The sequence below is a fragment of the Aquila chrysaetos genome, chromosome 2 (assembly GCF_900496995.4).
Source record: "Aquila chrysaetos chrysaetos chromosome 2, bAquChr1.4, whole genome shotgun sequence".
Lineage (NCBI taxonomy): Eukaryota > Metazoa > Chordata > Aves > Accipitriformes > Accipitridae > Aquila > Aquila chrysaetos.
Window position 1 is genome coordinate 36146384 of NC_044005.1, and position 22424 is coordinate 36168807.

The window sequence follows — 22424 nt, forward strand, 5'->3', positions numbered from 1 at the left end:
ATGGGAGACAGCTCGGCGCTGCTGCAATTTGTAGGCAGGATCCGAGACTCTCTCTCTATGGACTCCCGGGCAGCTCCGGTCTCCCAGGCCACCCGCTCCGCCGAGTGACCCGCCGGGCAGAGCCCCGCAGAGCCCCGGGCCCCGCCGAGGAGCCGCCGCCGCCGCCGAGCCGGGCCCCGCCGAGGAGCCGCCGCCGCCGCGCAGGTGAGCCGGGACGCGCCGCTCCGCGCCGCGCTGCGCGCACTCCCAGCGGGGGCGCAGACGGGTCCGGCAGGTACGGAGTTCGGCCAGTCTCTGTGGGAGGCAAAATTTGAATCTCTCTCTCCTACCTTCGGGGAGGGGGAAGGGGAGGAGTCGTTCACCGGTGTTTAGCAAAACTCCGGGGCGCCTCGGTTTGGCAGAGGGTGACACCCGTCCCTCCCGTCAGCGGGAGCGAGGCGGACACCGACAACTCCGCTGCAGCGCTGGGGATTAGGGAGCCGTTACATCTCTCTCCCCTGACAAGCCCAGGGATTGCAAAAGCCCCGTTAGCTCTGCCTCTCATCTCCGCCTACAGCATCACTCCCGACAAATTGGATTCGGCGCCCACCCGACACACGGCAAAATCCCGGCCCGGCCTCTGCGCGGAGCGGGGCGGGGGCAGATCCCCAGGTGCCGGCCCCGTCCCGTCCCGTCCCGTCCCGTCCCGTCCTGTCCCGTCCCGTCCCGCCGAGCTGCCCTCTACGAGACCTCTCAGCCCCCGGCTCTGCCCCGGCCCGCCTTCGCAAACCTCTGCTGCTCGGCGGAGCGTGCGCCTGGGCCCCCAGCACCTCCCCGGGGCGGGGGCCGCACCGCCCGGGGGGCTCGCTGTGTGCCGGCGGGGTCGGGCGCCGCGAAGCGGAGGGTCTGCACCGGCTGCGCACCGGCTGCGCGCCCGCGGGCAGAGCCGCGCGTCCCGCTGCCACGCGTCCTCGGGCGCCGTCGGGCGGGACGGAGCTGCGCTGGGCGGCCCTCCGCCTTCCCCTCCGCCGCCTCCCGGCCCTGCCCTCCCACCTGACTCGTTTTGCCGCCCCGACGGCTCCGTGCGTCCGTCGGGCACCGCTCCCCTTCCCCGCGCTGACAGGCCCCCGCCTCGGCTCGGCCTGGCCGGAGCCCTCCCCGCAGCGCGCCGGCCCGCTGCGGCCCCGCGGGCGCGGAGCGGCCGCGCTCCCCTCGGCCCCGGGCCCGCGGCGCGACCTGGCGCTGGGCTTTTCCCTCCGGGGGGACCCATGTTTACTCGCCCCTTCCGTTTTAATGCGATCCCCCGGGGGCTCGGGAGTCACTTCCAGGGAGCTCGTCCGCCGTTGGCTAAGCCTAGACGGCGGTCGTCCCCGTCCCGTTCCCCCCCCCCACGGGACAGACCCGGGTGGTGTCGCCAGCCGCCGCGAGGAGCGTCGGCGCCCGCGGGAGCCGGGCCGAGCCGCTCCCGGCCGAGCCGAGCCGAGCCGAGCCGAGCCAAGCCGGCGGCCTCTCCGCCCCGACGGCCGCCGGCGATCCCTGCGGCGTACCGACCCAGGCTGCGCTCAGCGACAGCCCGGTCTTACCTCGGCGTGCCGGGCGGTGCGGCGGGGCCGGCCTGTCCGGTGCGGGGCCGCGGCGGCGGGCCGGGAAGGTGCGCGGTCCCCCGCGTCCCGGCGGGCTGCGCGGCCCGGCCCTGGCCTGCCGTTGTGAGCCGTAACGTCCGCCCCCGGCCGTCGGCTGCGGTCTCGCTCCCGGTGTCCCGCTGGCGGCTCCTCTCGGCGAAAGGATGGCGAGCGAACCCCCGCGTCGCTCGTCGGGGCCGAGGTCCGGTGCCGGGGAAACCTCTTTTTGCGTAGGCAGGGGCTCGGAAACACCGACGGGCGTCTGGCGCGCCCCGTCGGCTGAAAGGACGCGGGGTGCGACTGCCCGTTTTGTGGGGTGCGCGGAGGCGTTTGGGTGCAGCGCCGGTGAGCGCCGAGCCACGCACGGCTGCCTCCGAGCCAAGCGCGGGGATTCGTGGGCCGGGGCAGGGCTGCTCTGTGCCCCCGCGCCTCACCGCCCCGAAAAGCCTGCGAGTAACCAGCCACGTAGCGGGCGGCGGAGGCTGCCTGGAAGTGGTGACGGGCGGCAGTGCCCGCAGCGCTCTGCTCCTCTCAGGACGCAGTCCCACGCTGTGCTAGAGCGTCTGGTTTTTTCTCTCGGCGATGTCACCCAGAAACGCGTAGCTGAAGCCTCGCTCCTCGTCAGTACGCGTGGCTGTGCGCGGGAGCCAACCCGTGCTGGTGGTTTTAGGGCTCCGTGAGCAGATCTGTCTGAAGGGAGTTGCGCTCTGCGGCGCGGAGCTGTCAGGCTGCGTGGGCGTCTTCAGGCAAGTCTGAGTCGGGTTTGGTACCGGCCATGCCCACCATGATGTTCAACTTCCCTGGAGCCCCGTAGGATGTCCCGCAGAGCAACGCTTTCTTAAAGGGGGGATTCTCAAAGAAGTTTCCAAGGTCGTCTTTTCTTTTCTCTATTGCTGCCTACACTCATTACGTGTCTCAACAAAAGCCATCTCCACGACTCACAAGAAGAAATTATCTGAAATGTAAACGTGTCCAAATTCTACCAAGCAGAGATGTTAGCTTTGCTGTCTTGATCTCAGAAAAAAAAAAAAAAAAAAAAAAAAAATCATGGTTCTCTGGGAACCGCCATTGCCATGCCTTTTTGTATATTTAAAAATACAGATCTGTGAACTATGAAAACATTACATAAGACTATTTCTGTAATTCATATATAATAAGCCAGGCATAAAATTATGCTGATCCTTTGGGACATAAACCACTTCAATTTTCTCAGTAGTCAAAGGGTTGTGTTTTGCCTCTTTCTTTGGCTGGTATTTGAAGCCCACCAAATACATTTGGGTTTTTTAGGTCTTCGTCAGATTATTTTTCATGTTTTCTGTGAAGCACATGAGTCCATGGTTCATCATAATATTTTCCTAGTAAATATGGTTCACAGATGAAATTACGGGCCTGCTGAGGTCTGTGAGAATTTTCCTGTATATTTCAACAGAACCAGGATTCCGTCCAGTTCTTTCAAACAAGTTGCTTTGTGCTAAAAATTTCAGTAATAACTTTTTGACTCGGCCTGGGAACTCCTAGGGAAATTCTGTTTATGAACTGACATGTGGAGATACTTAATTTATAGCAGAAAATGTATAAATGAAAAAATTACAGCTTAATTGTATGAAATAATAAACCTGAAAGCATTTACACTTCTCTATGAATGGTTGCTAGTATTAATCCACAAAATTCCTAATCTGTTTTAGATGATGAGATCCCAGGCTCTAGATCAACCACATATGAGGTGATATGAATGTTAGGGCCCAATTCTGCTCCTGTTTGAAGTCAGCAATAAAACTTCTCTTGGCTTTAGGACTAAGAGCTTACAGATGATGAAAAGTAGAACTCAGCAGTGAAATATGGAAAGAATAGATTTTTGAAGTATTTTGTTACTTTTTAAAAATAAATATGAATCCTATCAGATCTTTCTGGATCTGAATGAAATAAGTGGGAATTGACCATTTTGGTTATAGTCATCTGTTCGTTCAAAGGATTCTCAAATGGATTCTCAAAAGGATTTCTGGTTATGCCAATGTGACAGCTAGTATCGAGTACTGAAAATTTTGCAGAAATTTGGAATGTAAGATTTTACAGCCTGATTCCTCACAGCTCCTACCCAAGCTCCAGAGTTATTACTTCTGCAGAGTGATGGCTGTGACAAGAAAAAAATACATCTACTTCAGGAGAGATTTCTTTTTGGTACACCTTTGGGTATGGTAACACTGATTTAGCTAATTGTACTCTTCTGTGTTCTATTTTTTTGCAGTAATAAAAACCCCCACAGTTAAGGAAACATTCACAAACACTAATTCATAGATGGATGAACCACGCGAGTTGCTAACATAAGCAAGCAGAGGTGTCATCTTCTCTCATAAGCAAATGCATTGCCTTGGGACCAGAGGTGGGGCAGAGCGCCCACACTGCATGACGGTGGCTTTCCTTACTGAGGCGTGGCACCTCATTTTCCTCTGTATTTTACATTTTTAAAAAAAAATCTTAATTTTTAAAAGAAATGTTTAATAAGTTACTATTAAAAGAAAGTCGTGCTTGAGCTGCTGTGGGGATCATGAGGTTCACACAGCCTGTTCTGTGGGTCTATGTTTAAACTGTATTTATCCCTAAATGATTGGATTACTTTTACTTTTAGGTGTGTGTTTTGGAAGTGACCATAACAAAAGTTTTTGTTGAGTTGCTAATTTTCATTTGAATCACAATTTCTTTTATGAGCATGTAATATAGCTTCCGCCTTTAAGGCTGGAAACCAACTCAGTGAAAAATTACCTTTCCTCCCCCAGTTTAGGATTATATTGAAACACATGCTTGCATTTCCTTAGGGTTAAGCACATGCTTAATAAAGATGCATGAATCGGGGATACAGATCTTACAATAGTAAACATTATCACCAAATTTCTCCCAAATTCCCATCCCAAAGTACACCTCATTTTCACATGACTAGACCTTACTGTGCCAACAATTGCACATTTATGAAAAAAAAAAGTTAAAAAAAAAAAAAGTGAAGCAATGTGTAGGTCATCAGTTGTAGAAATAAAAGTAGTCCGGGAATATGCATGTTCATGTTGGTGGAACTTCAACTCAGTTATAGGATGCTAAACAAACACCTGAAGTTTCCTGGCACTGCTTATAAACTACCAATTTATTTTCAATTGCATGCAATGACTTTTTTTTTTTTTTTTTTAAGGCTCTGGCACCATCTTGAGTAAATAAAGTGCATATTAAAATACTGTCTAAATACAGCATGGGTATACAGTTGCCGGAGAAATAGGAATAGTTTTGGAAGAAGTCATTCTGGTCTCCTGAGGAAATAAGCAGTGGTTTGTAACTCTTTTTTAAAAAATTATTTTAAAGACAAAATTAAACTTAAAAAGAAACATGTTTAAATAACATTAAGGTTGTAATAGAAATGGGGAAAAAACAGCAAATGTGAAGTCCAAGCTGACACTTGAAATTATGCTGCATTAGTCTTCAATTAGAAATCCCAACTGTTTTTTTTGTTCTACGTCAGAGCCTTAAGGTTATTGAAATTGCATGTTCTGTACCATATTTCATTTAGATATTAAAAGCAGCCCTTCCAAGTTGTCTGTTGGAGTCGTCAATAGTGTCATTCTTACATCCTTCGCTTGAAGCCTGAAGCTTCTGCCAAACATAGGACATACTGGTACATAAACCTAAATGAATAAAACTAATGCATATATTTATCATATGTATTATAAACTCTAGGTGCTTTAACAATCTGTAGACAAAGACTTAAAACATTAGATCCACAAGCAAATCCCTGAATACAAGGCACCCCCCCCCCCATGATACTTTTCCACTCCAGCAATTCCTTTCCCAGTCCATTCAGTGAGAAGCACTTTTTGAACGGCATAATACAACATTTTCTCCGTGTGACTGGAAAGACGTAGTAACTGAGAAATAACAGTTATCTTTTATAGCAGATGGTACTCTGCTGAGTCTCTAGGTGGCCTTTACAGTATTGGCATTTGGCTGCTTTCCTGCCTAGTTGTGTGGTCTCAGGCAAAGCGGATAAAGCTGTCCAGGACGGTGCCCTTAGTTTCAGTTCAAACGCTAGTTTGTCCCTTACTGATAAAACGAGTCAAATAAGGGATACAACCACAGCACTCCAAGCAGGTAGAAGACACCAACTTCCTCAGGTTTTTTTTCAAAATTCTTCCCCTTTTTAGTGCATGTGCCTCTTCGCGGTTCTCCCGTTTTACGGGTTTTTTGCAAGCAGTCGCTCATTTCTGTTGGCTTCTTCCAAGCTCCCACAGGGAGGGTCGCCTGACAGCCTCATTCCCTGATCTGTCTGTCTTGCTGCCACATCCCTGGCTTTCCAGAACAACATGGAGACCACGGTACTTCTGGAAGGGGGAAAAGTGTGACAGTTGACGAGTTTCTTCCCGGCTGGTTGGTGTCTTGAGCTGACTGAGCAGCCAAAAGAACTCAGAGTTTTGGGAAGCAGCAGAAATGGTGGAATAAGGGAGGCAAGAAAGGCTGCTCCTAAGCTATTTATTAGGTTTGGAGCAGGGCTGCAGTTTTGAAGAACCTGATATTCTCCACTTACTGCACTTCTTGAAATGTTTTTTTGTGTATGCACAAACTACATGATGCTTCATGTTGTGTACAAAACGCTGCTGTCCTCATATGTCTTTTCAATATCATGCTGTATATAATGATTAAATTTCAGAGATCTGAAAAATTCTTAACACTGTGACTGCATCTGTATAACTTCTGTCAAGGATTCAGAGTAATGTGCGAGAAGGTGTAATTTGAAATTACAGATGCATCTCTTTTAACCTATACCTAAATATTCTTTATGTTAGTTGCCTGTCTTGTTGCACATCTCTTACCTTAAGCATCATCACACTCAGCCACAGTGGACCACTTCAGAGGTGCAGTGTGACAGAGCTTGGGACACTGTAATTCAGGCAACAGGTGGATACAGCATGCACATTATATTCTGGATGTATATTATGCAAGAAGCTGTACAAAGCTTCTGAGTCTGACTAAGGAACACATAGCTAGACTAGATCTCCTGAGTGAAAGAGTTTAGTCCTCTGGTACCATAGATAGCCATGTCGTATAAATCCTTGTGTAGCAAAAAATCTGTTCTTCCACCACTGTAAGTAAGGAGCAACCTTCCTAATGTCAGTGAGCTATCAGAAGGAAATGAGAACTCTTAACTAGGGTAATATACATGGAGAAAAGAGCTGGAAAAAGATGCATGCTACACAAAATGAACTTTTGTTTGGACTTACTTTATCCTTTGACTTCCAATCACCATATATGAAAGCTTTTATCACTTGGTAATCTGGAAACAGCTTTCCAGCTGGTAAAGGCTAAATGCTTATCTTTTGTAAGTGTGTGCATGCACACACACACATTTCCTTTATGGAACTGAAAACTTACTGCATACCTGGCTTCTGTTGATATCTGAAATCCACAACTGTGCTTTATTCCCTCAACTTCCTCCATATAGGATGGTCCGCACACTGTATGCTGTTGGTGCTGTGTTTCTTCTGATGGGACTTCTGCTACCAACAGCAGAAGGGAGAAAGAGGAATCGTGGATCTCAAGGTGCTATCCCTCCTCCTGACAAAGATCAGCCCAATGATTCAGAGCAAATGCAGACACAGCAGCAGTCAGGCTCTAGGCATCGAGAACGAGGAAAAGGCACCTCAATGCCTGCTGAAGAGGTGCTGGAGTCTAGTCAGGAGGCGCTGCACATCACTGAGCGCAAATACCTAAAGCGGGATTGGTGTAAAACTCAACCCCTCAAACAAACTATCCATGAAGAAGGCTGCAACAGTCGTACCATTATCAACAGGTTCTGCTACGGCCAGTGTAATTCCTTCTACATCCCCAGGCATGTCCGTAAAGAAGAAGGCTCCTTCCAATCTTGTTCCTTCTGCAAGCCCAAGAAATTCACCACCATGACTGTTACACTCAATTGCCCTGAGCTTCAGCCCCCGAGAAAGAAGAAAAGAATCACCCGAGTTAAGGAATGCCGGTGTATATCTATTGACTTGGACTAAACTGAGACAAATGTAGCGATTGCACTCTTGACTGTAGGCAATCATTGCCAGCGTGAGAGTGAGTGGCATGAACTAGTATACCTTCGGGGCTGGACAAAACTGAAAGGAACCTAGTGAAATACCTAAAACAAGCAAAAAAAACCCCAACCCCAAAAACAAAGAAAAAAACTGATGTAAGGGAAGGGCACGCATGTGTGTGTTTGTTTGTGTGTAAGGGGGAAAACGGATGTGTACAAGCAATATATGAATGTTCACTATGGCAAAAAAATTTAACAGGGGTATGAAATATTAAAAAAATCTGTTTACCCGCAGTCATGAATTAGGTTTCCTAGTGTATATTCACATTTTTGCCGCTTGCTGGGAAAGTGGAGCTGTGGCTTTTGCTAATGTTCACCTGCTGTGCTATTTGCTTTTACTGTATTAAGAGAAACATCAAAGTGAAAGGACAATATATTTGAAAGCATGAATCTATTCTTAAATACGAAGTAGGCAAAAAGCAGTTTAAAGCATAGCAAAACCATCACTGAAAATAGCAGCTGTATCAAGAGTTTGTAACATGCTTCTTCAAAAAAATAACTGTAATTCACAAGCCATGTCTGGAGAACAATGGGGGGACGTGGGAGTGCTGAAAAGTCACTATAGGTGGATGGAAAACAGAGCTACAGCAAGTTAGAAAGCAAAAGGCCAAAGTAAGTAGATGGGGAGAGTACAAAAGGGAGTAGAAAAAGGAAAGACATAAATAGGAAGACACAGAGGAAGAGATATTGTCTTCTGTTTACGTTTTGCTTTAATTTATATACCTAGTCATATATTACATAAATTAAAGAGAAACTATATACAAGGCTATAAATATACTTCTGAATTCTAATGGCTCTCTAAATCAGTCAAAACCCATTCTTGTGCCACTAGATCCATTTGATGTCTTGTATTTCTGATATCAGTTATTCTTCATATCTACATATATATGTATGTGCAGTATCTTTTAGTCATTGGTATCTATACGTACATACAATGAGTATGCATACTCCATTGTGTGTATCCGAACTCTCTCCTTCTCTTTTTCACACACATACATAAAACCATACATAACCACAGCACAAAAATCTTGCTAACCAAGATCAAGTACAGAATGGCAGTAATTTAGTACATAAAGAGCAAAGCAAAAATTAAAACAAGCATCATGTGACTGCAAATGCAATAACCACACAAGAGACAAAAGACACGACATTCATGACTAGTAAACATTGCATTGTTATTGTTATTTTAGCTTTGCCACAGGCATGCAGTTTGTTGAAAAAGAGATGCAGAACTTTGCCAGCAATAATCCTCTTTTTATATCTTTTACCACAGACTTGCATTTATACTGGATTTGGACTAAGTAAAGAGAATTTCCTGAAAATTAAGGGCTAACTGCCCCTCTCTTTTGGGGGAAAAAAACTATAGAAGGGGACACACTACTTCCAACAGCTCGATGAATCTCACCTGTGAGGTTATCCTGCCTTTTCTTTCCTTCAGGATTAGGAGCTTAAACTTGATCAGGGCCGTAGGTTTTGGCAAGAGCACAGGTCCTGCAAAAGAAGTTGGTTTAGCGTGGCGGGCCATCGGACCCGAGAGGCAGCCCTTCCACCCATGTTGCCCTTGCTTTCGCGGGCGCTCGATGGGAAGGAAGCCTGGGGGTTGTCTCGCCGCCTGCACCTTGGACCACATGGCGTGCGGACTGCTCATGCTGTCCTGGGTGCTGGCTTTGCGAAGGCGCTTTCCCGCTGAAAAGCTCACAGGGCGCTGCACACCCGGCCTGGGCCGGGGCCTAGGCCTGGGCCTGGGCCTGGGCCTGGGCCTGGGCCTGGTGGGGTGCCGAAGGAAAGGCATGTTCCTATGCCAGAGTCAGTACCAGGCCTGAAAGCAGCCCTGGCATCGCTGACGTGAGTGAAACGGGAGTTAGGGCCCCACTGATTGCGTGATGGGGCTTGGATCGTCCAGGGCTCAGTTTCTCCATCCAGCAGCAATACGCTCTAGTACCCACGATCAGTGTAACTGTTCTCTCTCACACCAGATGCCTCTCTCAGCCGTAACGTGATTGTCTTGACAGCATTTCTGTCCATTGAATGCCGAGGAAGACAATTCTGCTCTTACTAGCATGTCCAAAGGGAAAAATACACAGAGTGGCGTGTCGCAGATGCATCCCGTGTGCCCTCATTATATTAGATGCCCCAGCTGTTACACAACGCATCACGCAGTTATTGGCGATACCCTGCATCTCTGCAATGAATACATTTTTACTGTAAAATCCACTGCTGTGAGGTCTGCGTTTGTAAGTTTAAGAGATTGCAACTTGTTGATTGATACTATTAAAATGCATTTCATCTGGTGTACTCTCACTCAGCAGGTTTGACACATTCTTCATGGATTTTAAAATCCAGTTTTAAAATCTGGAATTACAGGAAGTAGATTTCCACTGTGTGGAATGTGAATAGTTAAACAGAAAGATATGGATATTTAATGTTATTATTAATACAAATCCTCTTTCACTGATAATAGGCAGGGGTTGTTTTCCTTTGAATAACTTTTTTGAGTTGGTTTGCAGGGGAAAGAGCCAATCTCAGTCATTGCTGAAAGTTTTGTACTAGCTAGGGTTTCTGTTCAAGAAACGGGAACACCTTAAGAATGAATTTTTTTCTTCATGTGAAATTGACAGCAAAACTCCCATTGTCTTTTACAGTGACTGCTATGTCCCTAAACCCTTAGCCATTAAGCAAGGCTTCAGACATTACTGGCTTCTTTATTTAAGATTAGGCTAGCATTCTGAAGGAAAATTGATAAAAGTTTTACAAATCTTTATGTTTCAAAACAGCCTGTGCATAGATCATGACGGAACTCCCCTTGAGACAAATCCCCCCCCCCCAATATGTAAATTTTATACAAAGAACTTTTATGAATTGCTAGTTATTGCCTGAGAGTAAGAAAGTTCTGCTAACTTACAATTATACAAGATATTTAATATCAACCACAATATGTATTTAAATGTCTGCTTTATTCTAAAAACAATGGACTATATAACCTAAGGCTGCAGTATTTTCATGCTCGGTCTCACAAAGCAAAACTTGGTTTAAAATGAAGTTTTAATTATTTTGTAACTGAATAGAATTGGAGTTTTTTCTTCCCAGCATTTTGTACGTCATTTTAACTACTAGTAACAAATAAATAAAATATCTTCTCCAGCCCATGTCTATTGTTGTTTTTTTTTTTTTTTATTTCTTCCTTAAGTTTCCAGCTCTTTCTGGATCTGTTGTACTTTACTCTGACTTCTGTGGTTTCTTCTAATTATAAAAGGGCTTACATTATGACAATGAGACACAGAGACAAGCAATGGCACCATCATTCAACACGGCTACTTCAATAAGGTTTTTAAATGAGATCTGTCACTTCCCCCTCACCCTTCCACAATTTATAGAAGGAAAATCTCAATCTTTACTCGCACTTTTCCCCTTGTAAACCATACAGTGACAGTTCAAAATATAAATCAGCCTTGAATTGTTGTAGAGTTAAAGTTGGAGTCAGCATGCCTGCCTTACACCTTATCTCAGTTTTACGTCTAGCTAGCAGTTTAATCCGGCTTTTAGAAAAAAAGAGTAAGGAACACTTTTACAATACAGCATGTTACAAGCTATATAGGGACAGAGAAGATGAAAAATAGTTATAAAAGGGAAAAGGAAGATTTTTCCCTGCTGGCAGCACTTGAGCCAGGCCAGGGTTGAGGAAGGACTGCAACCACAGAGACCAGGTTTCTTCGAACTTTCCACCCCGCCGGTGGGAGATAAGCAGCAGTGGTATAAATTTTACCTTTCCAACCTGCTGCCTTGTCAGATGTGTGAGGGACTCGGTCAATCATTGCAGACCCCGGTGCAATGCTGCTGTCTGCAGTAGCGGTGGCATTGCTTGCCCTTGTGAAGAAAGCTGCTTTGATAGGTACAGCCACCTCGCTGACCTGCACTGAGAACTGACTGATTTCACATAAACTTCTGAGCAGTGATATAAGCCTAGCAATTTTCAGATGTACACCTTTTAGTTCAAACGGATGGATGACATAGTCAGATAACACGGTCGTATGAGAGAACAGCATGTAATGTTTTCCCATGGCACACACAGATAACCAGAGAAAAGGGTCAGATGTCCTGTTCCCAGGTCTGAAAAGGTGGGTGCTGGTGATATCTGGTGTGTTCTTCCTTTCATGCAATAATGGAGCTGAGCAGTCTAGTTGTACTGGTTGTTTGGGGTCTTTTAAAGGCTTTTTGGTTTAGTCTTCCTTCTCTTCTAGCTTTTTTCTGCTTCTAAAACTTACTGAAAGGCTAATAACATTAAAGTCATTATTTTTAGAAGGCGATTCACTTTTTCTGGTCTGAGATACGGGCACAGCTGGACAGAACAAGTTTCCTTGAAAAGATGTGCATATACATCTTTATTTGAATATTTAAAACAGAGAGAAAAACGTCCTGGACTTACCTTCCTAGTACTCTGTAGTACCATGGTCCTACTATTTATATGCTAACAAGCTCGGACATACGTTATAATTTATGTCTGGCCTACATACCAGCTTTCAATTGAAGATACATCCACTGTGAAGTCCCATGTGCTTTATAGATAGTTACACTGACCAAAAGAAGATAACAGAGAGAGAATTCACACACCTTTATCAGCTTTCAGCGACACAGATAGAAATAAGACTATTTTTTTCTCTCTCCCCAGTGAGGTAGGCTACATTCCTCTTTGGGATTTCTGTGTGTGCTCTGTCATCCATGTGCTGCACAGTTGGTTCTCACACACATTATAGGACTGAGGCATCAAGAGCATGTCAGATTTGCTAAGCATGTGCAAGACATCTGAGCAACTCATGCGCACAGTAGGTACGGTGTGTTCTGGATGGGTCAGTGGAACAGGCAGCATCATGGCTCCGCTCCAGCTGCCTGTCAGCAGCAGGGCTTGGTTGGGAAGAGGGACACTGCATTTGCAAAAATGAGGAGTAATTTAACCTTGTAATTTACCTTCTGAGCAAGGAAAAAAAAAAAAAAAAAAAAGGAGCACCAGAGAACTGTACCCTTGGGGACTGATGTTTCTTCGTGCTATCCAGTGTACAAGAGTAAATCTAGAGTTGTTAGTTTCAAAAGGTTTTCTAAAGGAGAAGCACCAAGTCAGTCATAGAAGACTGAGATGAGAATGCTGGTTTGCTTAACCTAATGATCTCCTTACACACTCTTTCCTTTTTAAAAAAGATACATCTTATTCACTCCAAATAACTCAAACCTGCCTTAGAAACCACTTCATTAGTTACTGAAATAGAGCAGTTAATATCAGCAGAAGACAGTCCAAAATTTTGTCTGAGTCATTCTGCTGACCTGGATGGTTCCACTAACCAAAGGCTTTTGAAGGGGAGAGAGCTGCATCATTTAAAACTTCAGGGAGTGAAAACATTAATGTGTTTTTGGATTTAGTCAGGACACTGGAGATATCACTGGTACATATTTTTAATAACCATCAGATCTTGGCCTCAAGGTATCAAAAAGATTAACCATAATAAGAGGAGTCAGACTCCTTGCTTTATTTTTTTTTTTTTTGTCAGCTGAGACTGAAACCAGAAATATACAGCAACATGCAGGTATCATAACGAATCCCAGTGCAGATTTTTGATGCTACCTTGTAAGGCAGCTTCATAAAAACATCTGAAGCCTGTCTGCACTGCCTGCCTGGGAATGTAGCTGATGACTTTAAGGTGCCCTTTGACAATGTGTGGCTTCTGGCTGCCTGAATTCCTCCTCTAGCTTTTATGGGTCTGGGGAGAGGAGTACAGAAATTTTAACTGTCACTTGCTCCCTTTCCTATTATTTTCTAAAAATATTGAAAATAAAATTCATAATCTGCCTTTTTTGAATGATCAAGGAGCAAGATATGAGGATCAAATTATATACTGACATAAAAGAAGAATGTTTGGGATCGCATTAAAAACCCCAAACTTCTAAGTTGCGATAAGCCATAACTCCTCCTTGCTGTGATACAGATGTAAATCACATAGCTTGGGGATGAATCAAATGGAGAAGTTACACTGACTCCCAATAAAAGTTCTGCAAATAAAATTTGAAATCAGCATATTTGCCTTTCTTTTTTAAAGAATGCCTTATGGGAACAGCCATATTCCAATTCATATTACAAGAGATCAAAAGAACAAAGGTTAAAATAATATCTCCATCTCTCGCTAGAATAATTGAGAGCTATATCTTATCCTTCTGTCTAGTAATATCAATATGGATTCCAGCAAGAAAGCAATTGGAAAGAATTAATGTGTCAGTTACAGCTCATCTGGGACAGCAACACTCAAATTCATTAATCATAATTTTATAGTTATTGTGCGGCATTACTACAGAGCACTGTTAAGTTTGTTTGATTTATTTAATGATGCAGACCTAAATATTGTTTTTCCTTTAAATTAAACTTTACTGAATTTCTATGTGTTGTAATTAGTTTGTTGAGGTATAAAGGCACAGTCTTTGCATTTAAGAAAAGAGACATAATCTTAGCTTTGTATTAGTATATTCTTCTATTCAGAGAATTAAAAAATTGTGCTCTATAGGTGTAACATACATGTATTTATCTCTCTAAACAAAGGTACCAAAAGCCTAGGAATGCATTAGATATATTTAGAAGTCTGAAAAGTGTACATTTGATAAGTTTATACATAAAAGTATGGGCCAGTGTGCCAAGCTTCTTACCAACATACTTTATGAGTGATTAGTATAGAATAAAGTCAACAATGACAATTACAACAGTAGGCATGAAGGTTTTTTTTTTCAAGGAGGGGGACAGTGTTGTGCATACTCAGTAAAGTTTATTTCTAGGCAATTACATTTAATGGCAAAGATGAAGGCTAGCTGAACCTCTCTCCTTAGGATCTGAAGGACCTTGAATGTTCCTTAGGAAACAGATGTTCAAGGAGAACATGTATTTCCATTTTTGTTGTTAATATGTTTCAACTCCAAATGAATGAAGAGGCTAGAATTTGGGTGTTAAGTTAGATCTAACAAATAAAAAGGAGAAAGAAAACTATGTGTACAATGGAAAGAACTTACTGAATGGATCTAAATCCTATGGTAGGTAATTTGATCTAATTTTTGCAGAAAGGCAAATGCCAGATGTTTGCTCCACTTTGATCTTAATAACACTTTAGGCTGCAGACAATAAGATTGGTTTAAAATTTATTGTCTCTTTGATTTCTCCATTCTAATGCTTTTTAAATTCTTTACACAAGACAGATCTATATATAGGCAACTGGGGTGGCATCAGAAGCGTTGTATACTTAAGACATTCTTGAAAACCTCAGTGTGGAACAGTGTTTGCTGTTTTATGCATCAAAACAAAGCCAGATTTTATACAAGCAACATTCAATTTTCTTTTTATTATAATGTCTCTTTTTATTTTGCATATGAAGTTCTGACTGTCGCATCTGTGGCACAGCTCCTTATATGCTTTTATCTTTCAATAACCTTATTAAAAGTCAAGACAATATATTAAACCAACATTAAGCAGCAGGAGTTGAAAGTTAAGTTGATCCATTCCCTTGCATTGGGAGTGTAATCTATGTAGATCTTTAATTTCACCGTTAAGTTGCTTTTAGGATTCTTTTTGTATAGAATATGCTTCAAAAGGAGAGCTGCCACTGAATGGACACCAGTGAAAGTCTCCGAGAAACCATAATATCCCAGAGGTATCCAACTTGCCTTCAGTTTGGCTCTTCACGTTCAAGGAGGCCATTGCTCTGTGAATGTGAGTTGAACTCAGCTTACAGCTGCTTATTAAGTGGCCTCAGGTTTCTAGCAGGGTATTTCGTATATTCACTATTACTGAGAAACAATGAAAAGCTAGTGAGACTAAGAACAAACGGTAGAGCAAGAACAATGATTAAAAAGAAACAAATAGAAGACAATCCTGGTATATAGCCTGAATGTCTTATCATAGTTCTCTGGCATAGTTCAGAGCCATCTGTCCCTTAGATTCACGCATGATGTCTCTAAACAATTGTTTTCACTCTGCTCAGCCCAGTAGTCTGAAAGTTCAAGAAGTCAGAGTCAGTTTTCCTCTGAAGGAAATGTTGAACTTTGTCTGCTGATGAAACTGCCATCACTCAGCCAGCTGAGGGAACAGCTACCCTGGCAGGTCTTTTTAAACTGGCAGTGTCGATGGGCTGTCAGAAGTCGGCAGCCTCCCTGCTCCTGTACCACCAAGTTTAGTTCTTGCAACAAATTCCTTTGTAAACCAAAAGAAAAATTCCTTCCTTCAGAACCAAATATTTTCACTCGTTACCAAGAACAAAACATTATACACAGATACACGGTAATAAATATTCTTCTCTTCCTATCATGTATCCATGACAAGTGAGAAGACTTCCCATTACCTCACCCCAAGAGAGGAGCTGGGTAAAGCAAAAAATTCTTCCAATGAGAATTGCCTTAGGTTCAAATGCATCTTCACGTCTTTTCTTCCTTATCTTTGCTACTTCTCCAGAGCTAAAACATCTTTAGTGTAGTCTACTATCTTTATTTAGCACAATTGCATTGAAATACTGTTTGCATAATTTCAAGACACGTTTTGTCAATCCTCTCCTTGACATAGTATACCACCTGTACCATTAGAGAGGGGGCTATTTGAAAAGACTGGACAACTAAGTCACAAAACATAGGGAGGTTTAAATGGTATTTGATTTCAATTAAGAGGTGTGCAGAAGCGCTGATTTCCTAAAAAGGCATGATGTTATGAGACTCCAAAAATCTTTGCAACGCTAGCCTTTGTGCATCGTAGTTGAAAGGTGTGCAAATGCTACCCAATGAAATTTAATGGAAGCCACACAAGGAAAGATTTTAGCCTCGACATTTATCTTTACCAACACATGGAACCACCTTGATCTGTTTTACTGTTGGTGAAAAAAGAAGGTAGTGTCTATTTCACAGGAGAGGATAGGAAGTAAGAGTCAGTGTGATGGATGGTGGAAAGAAACAGAGGGCAAGAGGGAAGAAATATGAGCGTCAGGTACTGATCTCAAAGATGAGGTCTAGGCTGCTGTCAGAATGTGTATAAATAGCTTATTAATAACAGGAGAGATGTATTGGCATTAGTGTGAAAGGAGGAGTGTACTCGGTTTGTATGGTGTTAGAAATAAGCCATCTGGGTAGAGCACAGTTTATATTTGTTAGATATGAATAGACTATGCAAGTACAAATCAAGTACAGATCAATTCCTGTGAAAATATTCACTCATCTCAAGGCGTTTATCCAGCAGATGACACTGCAGTAACCTCTGCCATCTCTATCAAATCTGTCACATTCACTTACTGGGAGCATAGCTGCACTTCAGTGTGGCATAGAAATCCCAGATAAGTTTTAACCTCACAAACATGGGTACCAGCAATAATTTAATTGCAAAAGCTTGAAGTTTATTCTTTAATTATGATTATGGTGAATTATGAATAGGTGAGACAAACCCTGCTTTCTGTCCCAGCATAGAGAAAAACAAGAGTTACCAGGGAAACCTTCCTTTAATCATATATAATGATTACATCACATCATTGCTGAGTGCACCAACATTTAGGAATGATGTCCTATTTTCTCCCCAGTTCTCTTCCCACTTAACCTGCCTGTCCCAATAGCAGCTCAGCTTCCATCTGGGGCTAACGCATTGGGAAAAGGAAGACCAAAATCGCTTGGTGAGGTGACACTGAGGAGGGGGTTTATGCTGAGGGGAACCCCTGCAAAGTGGGGTTTGGTGCTACTTCCATCTTGTCCTTGCTGGCAAGGGAATGAATTCAGGGAGGAGTGCAATATCAGAAATATATCTGCAGGGCATTCTCGACACAAGTTCAACAGCTTGCTGCTGAAATCTCTCACTGTCAGTGCCAGTACAACCAACATCTCCTGGGAAGAAATCTGGTTTATTGCTCCACGCCCAGATTTTTTGTGATACTAAGGAAATGCTTCATTCAGTGTTGCAGGTCTTGTGTGATTTAGGCACCTAAATCTCATCTCCAGTGACTTGCAATAAAGTAAGTTGTTCTTTGATCTATTATTTCTTTACCAAATGAAATTAGTATTGGGCAATATGTTTTGGTTCAGGATTCTTCAGGTTTCAGAGGCTTAATTAATTCAACTTGCTGCTGAACAACATACTGCCTGATAGCTATGGAAATAGGTTCGCCAGTCTGTGGATTGTGCCTCTAAGAATAAACTAAGCATAGAATCTATTCAAGTGAAATGTTACAAAGGAGCTACGGACTGTAGCCTTTCCTCAGGGCTCATTGTTTGAGGTATATTGACAGTTTTCATTCGGGTCAAAACAGTGTGGAAGCTGGGGTGGCAGCTCTCATTTTTCCAGCTTCAGCCTTAGTCTGTTTGGCTTTGCCTAAAAACCTAACCTTACAGCACAACCTTGGACAGGACTTGTTTTATGCAGACGGCGCAAGCTGCCAAAGCTTATGTGTAGGGCTGTGTTTGGGGAAGGACTTCCATAATGTAAGGCCTGGAGTGCTTATTACCCTCTAAGTTGAAATCGGATGTTACTCCCTGAGGCACAGGTCAGCATGTCCGTCATGCATAGACGAGACCGTCTGCTCCTCTCGGTTGGAGAGGGATGTTATTTTCTTAAGGAGCAGGATGTTATTCCTAGAGGTCTGCCCCTTGGTAGGGTCAAGAGTAATATTTTATGGTTAATGTTTATGATTAATTTTGGCTGTGGCCTTTCCTTTCAGAATTTGCATGGTGTCAGTTCAAGTTGGTAAGGGGGAAGCTTGACAAGGTTAAGGCGTGAACCGTATACTCACTTTTCCTTCCAAAGTAAATACTACAACAACAATGCACATGGGAACCAAGCAGCACATTCCTAAATCAAACCAGAAGATTCACACAGGGAACTAAAACAGTAGGGTCCAAGAGGGTGGTTTTTGCCTTTTTTTTTTTTTTTTTTTTTTTTTATAGTCCAAAGGATACATTTTCAGAAGGATGCCTTGGGAATTAGCTCAACACAATCCCAGGAGCAAAAAGGGCAGTTTGGCATCAGATTTCTTGTGCTCACATTACTTAAAAATTAATATTGCCTTTGCCCCTTTTCTCTCAAAAAATGTCTGCTAAAGTAAGGTGAATGATTATCAGCTGTTCAATGCTGCTTAAAGGAAAGGACACGCTAGCATCACAGTGTGATGCAAGTTTATATTGAATCTTGCTTTTGGAAAATATCCAGATTTTCCGCCTGGCTTTGAATAGGATCTTTAGATTCATATGCAAGTTGTTCTCTTTTCAAGAATCTTAACTCTTTTCTCAGGTTCTGGAAGCTCTGATTTCCCTTCACGTTTTTTATTAATGTAATAGTTTCACAATAGGCTTGCAGATGGATTTGGTTTGATATTTTAGAAGACACTTAAGACCAGAAGAGACAGGAAACTTCTTTTAAAATCTCAAGGCATTCTTTTTGTTGTCAGGACATGGTGTATGGTCCCACAACCTGCTTTCTGTGGCAGTATCACCAAACAGAGAACAACGAGTAGAAAGAAGACGTATTCTTGTGAGATTATGAAAAGTTCTAAAAATATGCTATTGTATGTAAGCAATAAAGATAACAACTTCAGAAGTGTGTGCACGAAGCTGTCTCAGAAACCCATCTTGGATCTGCATGCTCATTTTGGAGTTTTGGAATGCATCATCCAGGGCGTGTGTGTGGGGAAGATCATTATATGAGAGTTTCCGATGATGACCTTAAATCAGGAAAAAATTCACATGGTGAAACACCTTCTCTCTCTCTCTCTCTTTTAACTCGTCTCTTATTCATCCTCTAGGAACTAAATTCTGTAGTCAGAGAACACAACTCACATGGTGCTTTCCTTTAAAATTCTGAGATCTTTGAATATCATTCAAATCTTTAAAATCACAGAACTTCAGACCCTAAGGATTGCAATGTTTTGTGAATGCATACACCTCAAACATCTGAAAGCATTTTGTGATGTATAATTAAAACCCTGTTATCCCATATCATGAATGCACAGCCTCCTTGGAACATTTGCATCATACCATTGCATCTCTTAAAGACAGGGTCATTATGACTGCTCTGAATCACATCTAAAACTAGCACTACCAGTCTTCATCAGTACTTCAGTGGAAATCAAAGATGCTCAAAATAAAAAAAAAAAAAAAAAAAATAGGCACAGCACCCTTCTGCCTGATTCATAACCAATCAACAGCCCAAAATACTGCTATAAATGCTGCAAGTGAGATTGGCAAAGAGCATTTTCAAACACCACCTTGTTGTCATTTTTTGAGGTTAGTAGGAGAAGCGAAAGATAAAAAATACAGACGTCAAAATTTAAAAATATTTCCCTTAACTCACACACATGGTCCTTTGGAGCTGACTTTGTATGGCCTTTTGTGGGTCAAGCTTTTCATAACAAGTTAATTTCAAGTTTTACTGCTCAGCTAATTACATAATTGTAGAATTCTCAATGGTTGATTGGCACTATTTTGATTAGTTATGAATTGTGTGGTGGGTTTTTGTGCCTGACTCTGTGACTAATAGAGTCTGAAATAAAAGTTTGTAAGTATTAGTACAAATACTTACAAGTATGACCAATAATCTGGCTGAGAAATTTGGAGATCAATTAATGGAGCCATTTCAAATGGCTTAATCATTGCAGTCCTGGAATTTACAGTTTGAATAAATTTCATTATTAGCAATGAACAAATGTTGGAGCTGGATAAATGCACATGAAACTAGCAATGGTCTCTTAAACAGGGAGGGAGAAAGAGGAAGACAGAAAAATTTACAAAGAGGAAACAATGCAAAAAAAAAAAAAAAAGAAAGAAGTCTTATAACACACTGTGATTGAAAAAATTATTCCTCACTCACCCCTCACATTCTCTTTAAGAAGCTGCAGAGGGTTTTCATGAAGGCCCAGCATGCCTAAACAAGTTTCACTCAGAAAGAATAAGTTGTAAAAGTTAAATCACCACTCATTTCTTTTGAGCCTGTCTTCAGCTGTGATCTGTGGAGCTTTAGTTTCTCTTGTCAGGGATAGATAAAACAGTACTGTAAGACCAAACTTGAAAAATTCTAACTTTTCTTAAGTGTGTGGGAATTACCTATATAAGAACAGTATTTCTTCCAGCAGTAGCCCATACAGTAGGTAGCCTATACAGGAACCAGAAACTTCTGAACCCATACACCTGTTCATCCACCATCTTACAGAAGAGATTTGGCACATTCATGAATGTGTCAAAGATTGTTTGTAAGATGCAAAAAACCTAGAGCAAATAGACACAATGAAATGCAGCAACTATGTAGAAAGCAAACCCAAGACTTGCAAATGGTTTTGAACATTTTTTTCATCCTTCCCAAAAACAGAGCGCAGAGTGAAAGGCAGATATCCCATTTGGCTACCTTTGCGGCTTGTACTTTTTTTTGCATCTGGAAACCCTTGGGTTGTTGACTTATGGTAGTGGCACTCTCAAGACCAAGGACTGCTTTGTTTGACCTAGTGTATTCATCAATATTTGCATTGTTAATTTCATTATTTTGCAAAGCACCTTGGGATGCGTCTCATGAAAGAAGTTACATAGAAATCCCCAGTCTGCTTTGATTAAAGTTTTCTGACAAGCACATCTCAAATGCTAGTTTTCAGCTCATTTGCTTTTAAATTATTTCAGTAACTACAGTATCCCAGCTTTTAATATTGATTTTGTGCTAACCATCCTTTCCTGAGCTAATGGATGTATGAAAATTTCATTATATATTACTGAAATACAGATATTAGATCTCTGACTGGATCAATTTCTTTTGCCATATAAATAGCATAGCTTGTATTAGAGATGTGTGTGTGTGTGTGTATTAAGAAAATAATACACATATGCATATATATGTATCTGCATATTTATAAATAAAATAACTTAGGAATTGCCTGCTTTTATCTCCAACTTTAGCCCATGGATAAACAGCTGTAATATTTACAGATACAAAATGATGCATTTCTGAAATTATTTAATTGTATGAATCTGATCTACCTATTGATTAGAAGCAATTTGTATTATAGTTCTTAACAGCAGTCTATCATAAATTCATTCTGTATTTATGAAGTAACACACTCCAATAACCCTAGAGTTGAAATATGGTAACAATTAATTAATGAAGAATTCTACAGCATAGGAAACAAGGTTTATGTCTGATGAGAGCTTTGTATGTTCAGAAGAGTAGCATTTATTTCAGAACTTCAGGATTGGTCTCACCATTTTGGATTTCTATTCAGCTTTGGTGTTATTATGAAGGTTTATTCTTGGAAATAAGTTCACTTTATCTGATGTATTTGCTTCCCTGCATGTGGTATTTCTCCTTCAGAATAACTGGCACAGCACTATGGCAAATACTGCTCTTTGGCTAGATCTTCTGAGTTGCTGAAAAAATCCTGCATTTCAAGAAGCATAAAGACAGTTCAAGAACTTCAGGGCTCCAACACTTCTTTTGGACCTGTGGGTCAAATTTAGGTTCTTAATGAACACTAAATCAGTTGTTCATGTGGGTAAAGAAAAACAATCTGTCATCTGACATCTTGGCATATCAGTAGCATTCCAAGCAAAAAAGCTTATAACATCCGTCTCTTCAGCAGCACACCATTTTATTGTCTTAAAGGATCAAGAAACTAGACAATAAATAATAAGAGAAAGAAAAGAGAGCAACTGTCTCTAAGTTGGATTGCTTTGGCTTAGCTAATTTTAATTACGAT

General features: G+C 42.3%; 1 protein-coding gene across 1 annotated transcript; it reads left to right on the forward strand.

Moving 5' to 3' along the window:
- Positions 1-7892, forward strand: GREM1 (gremlin 1, DAN family BMP antagonist). Its single transcript, XM_030007296.2, is given in 3 exon segments — positions 1-44; positions 46-204; positions 7078-7892. Coding segments are annotated over 3 exon segments (759 nt in total). The 3' UTR covers positions 7634-7892.
- The last annotated feature ends 14532 nt before the right edge of the window (positions 7893-22424 follow it).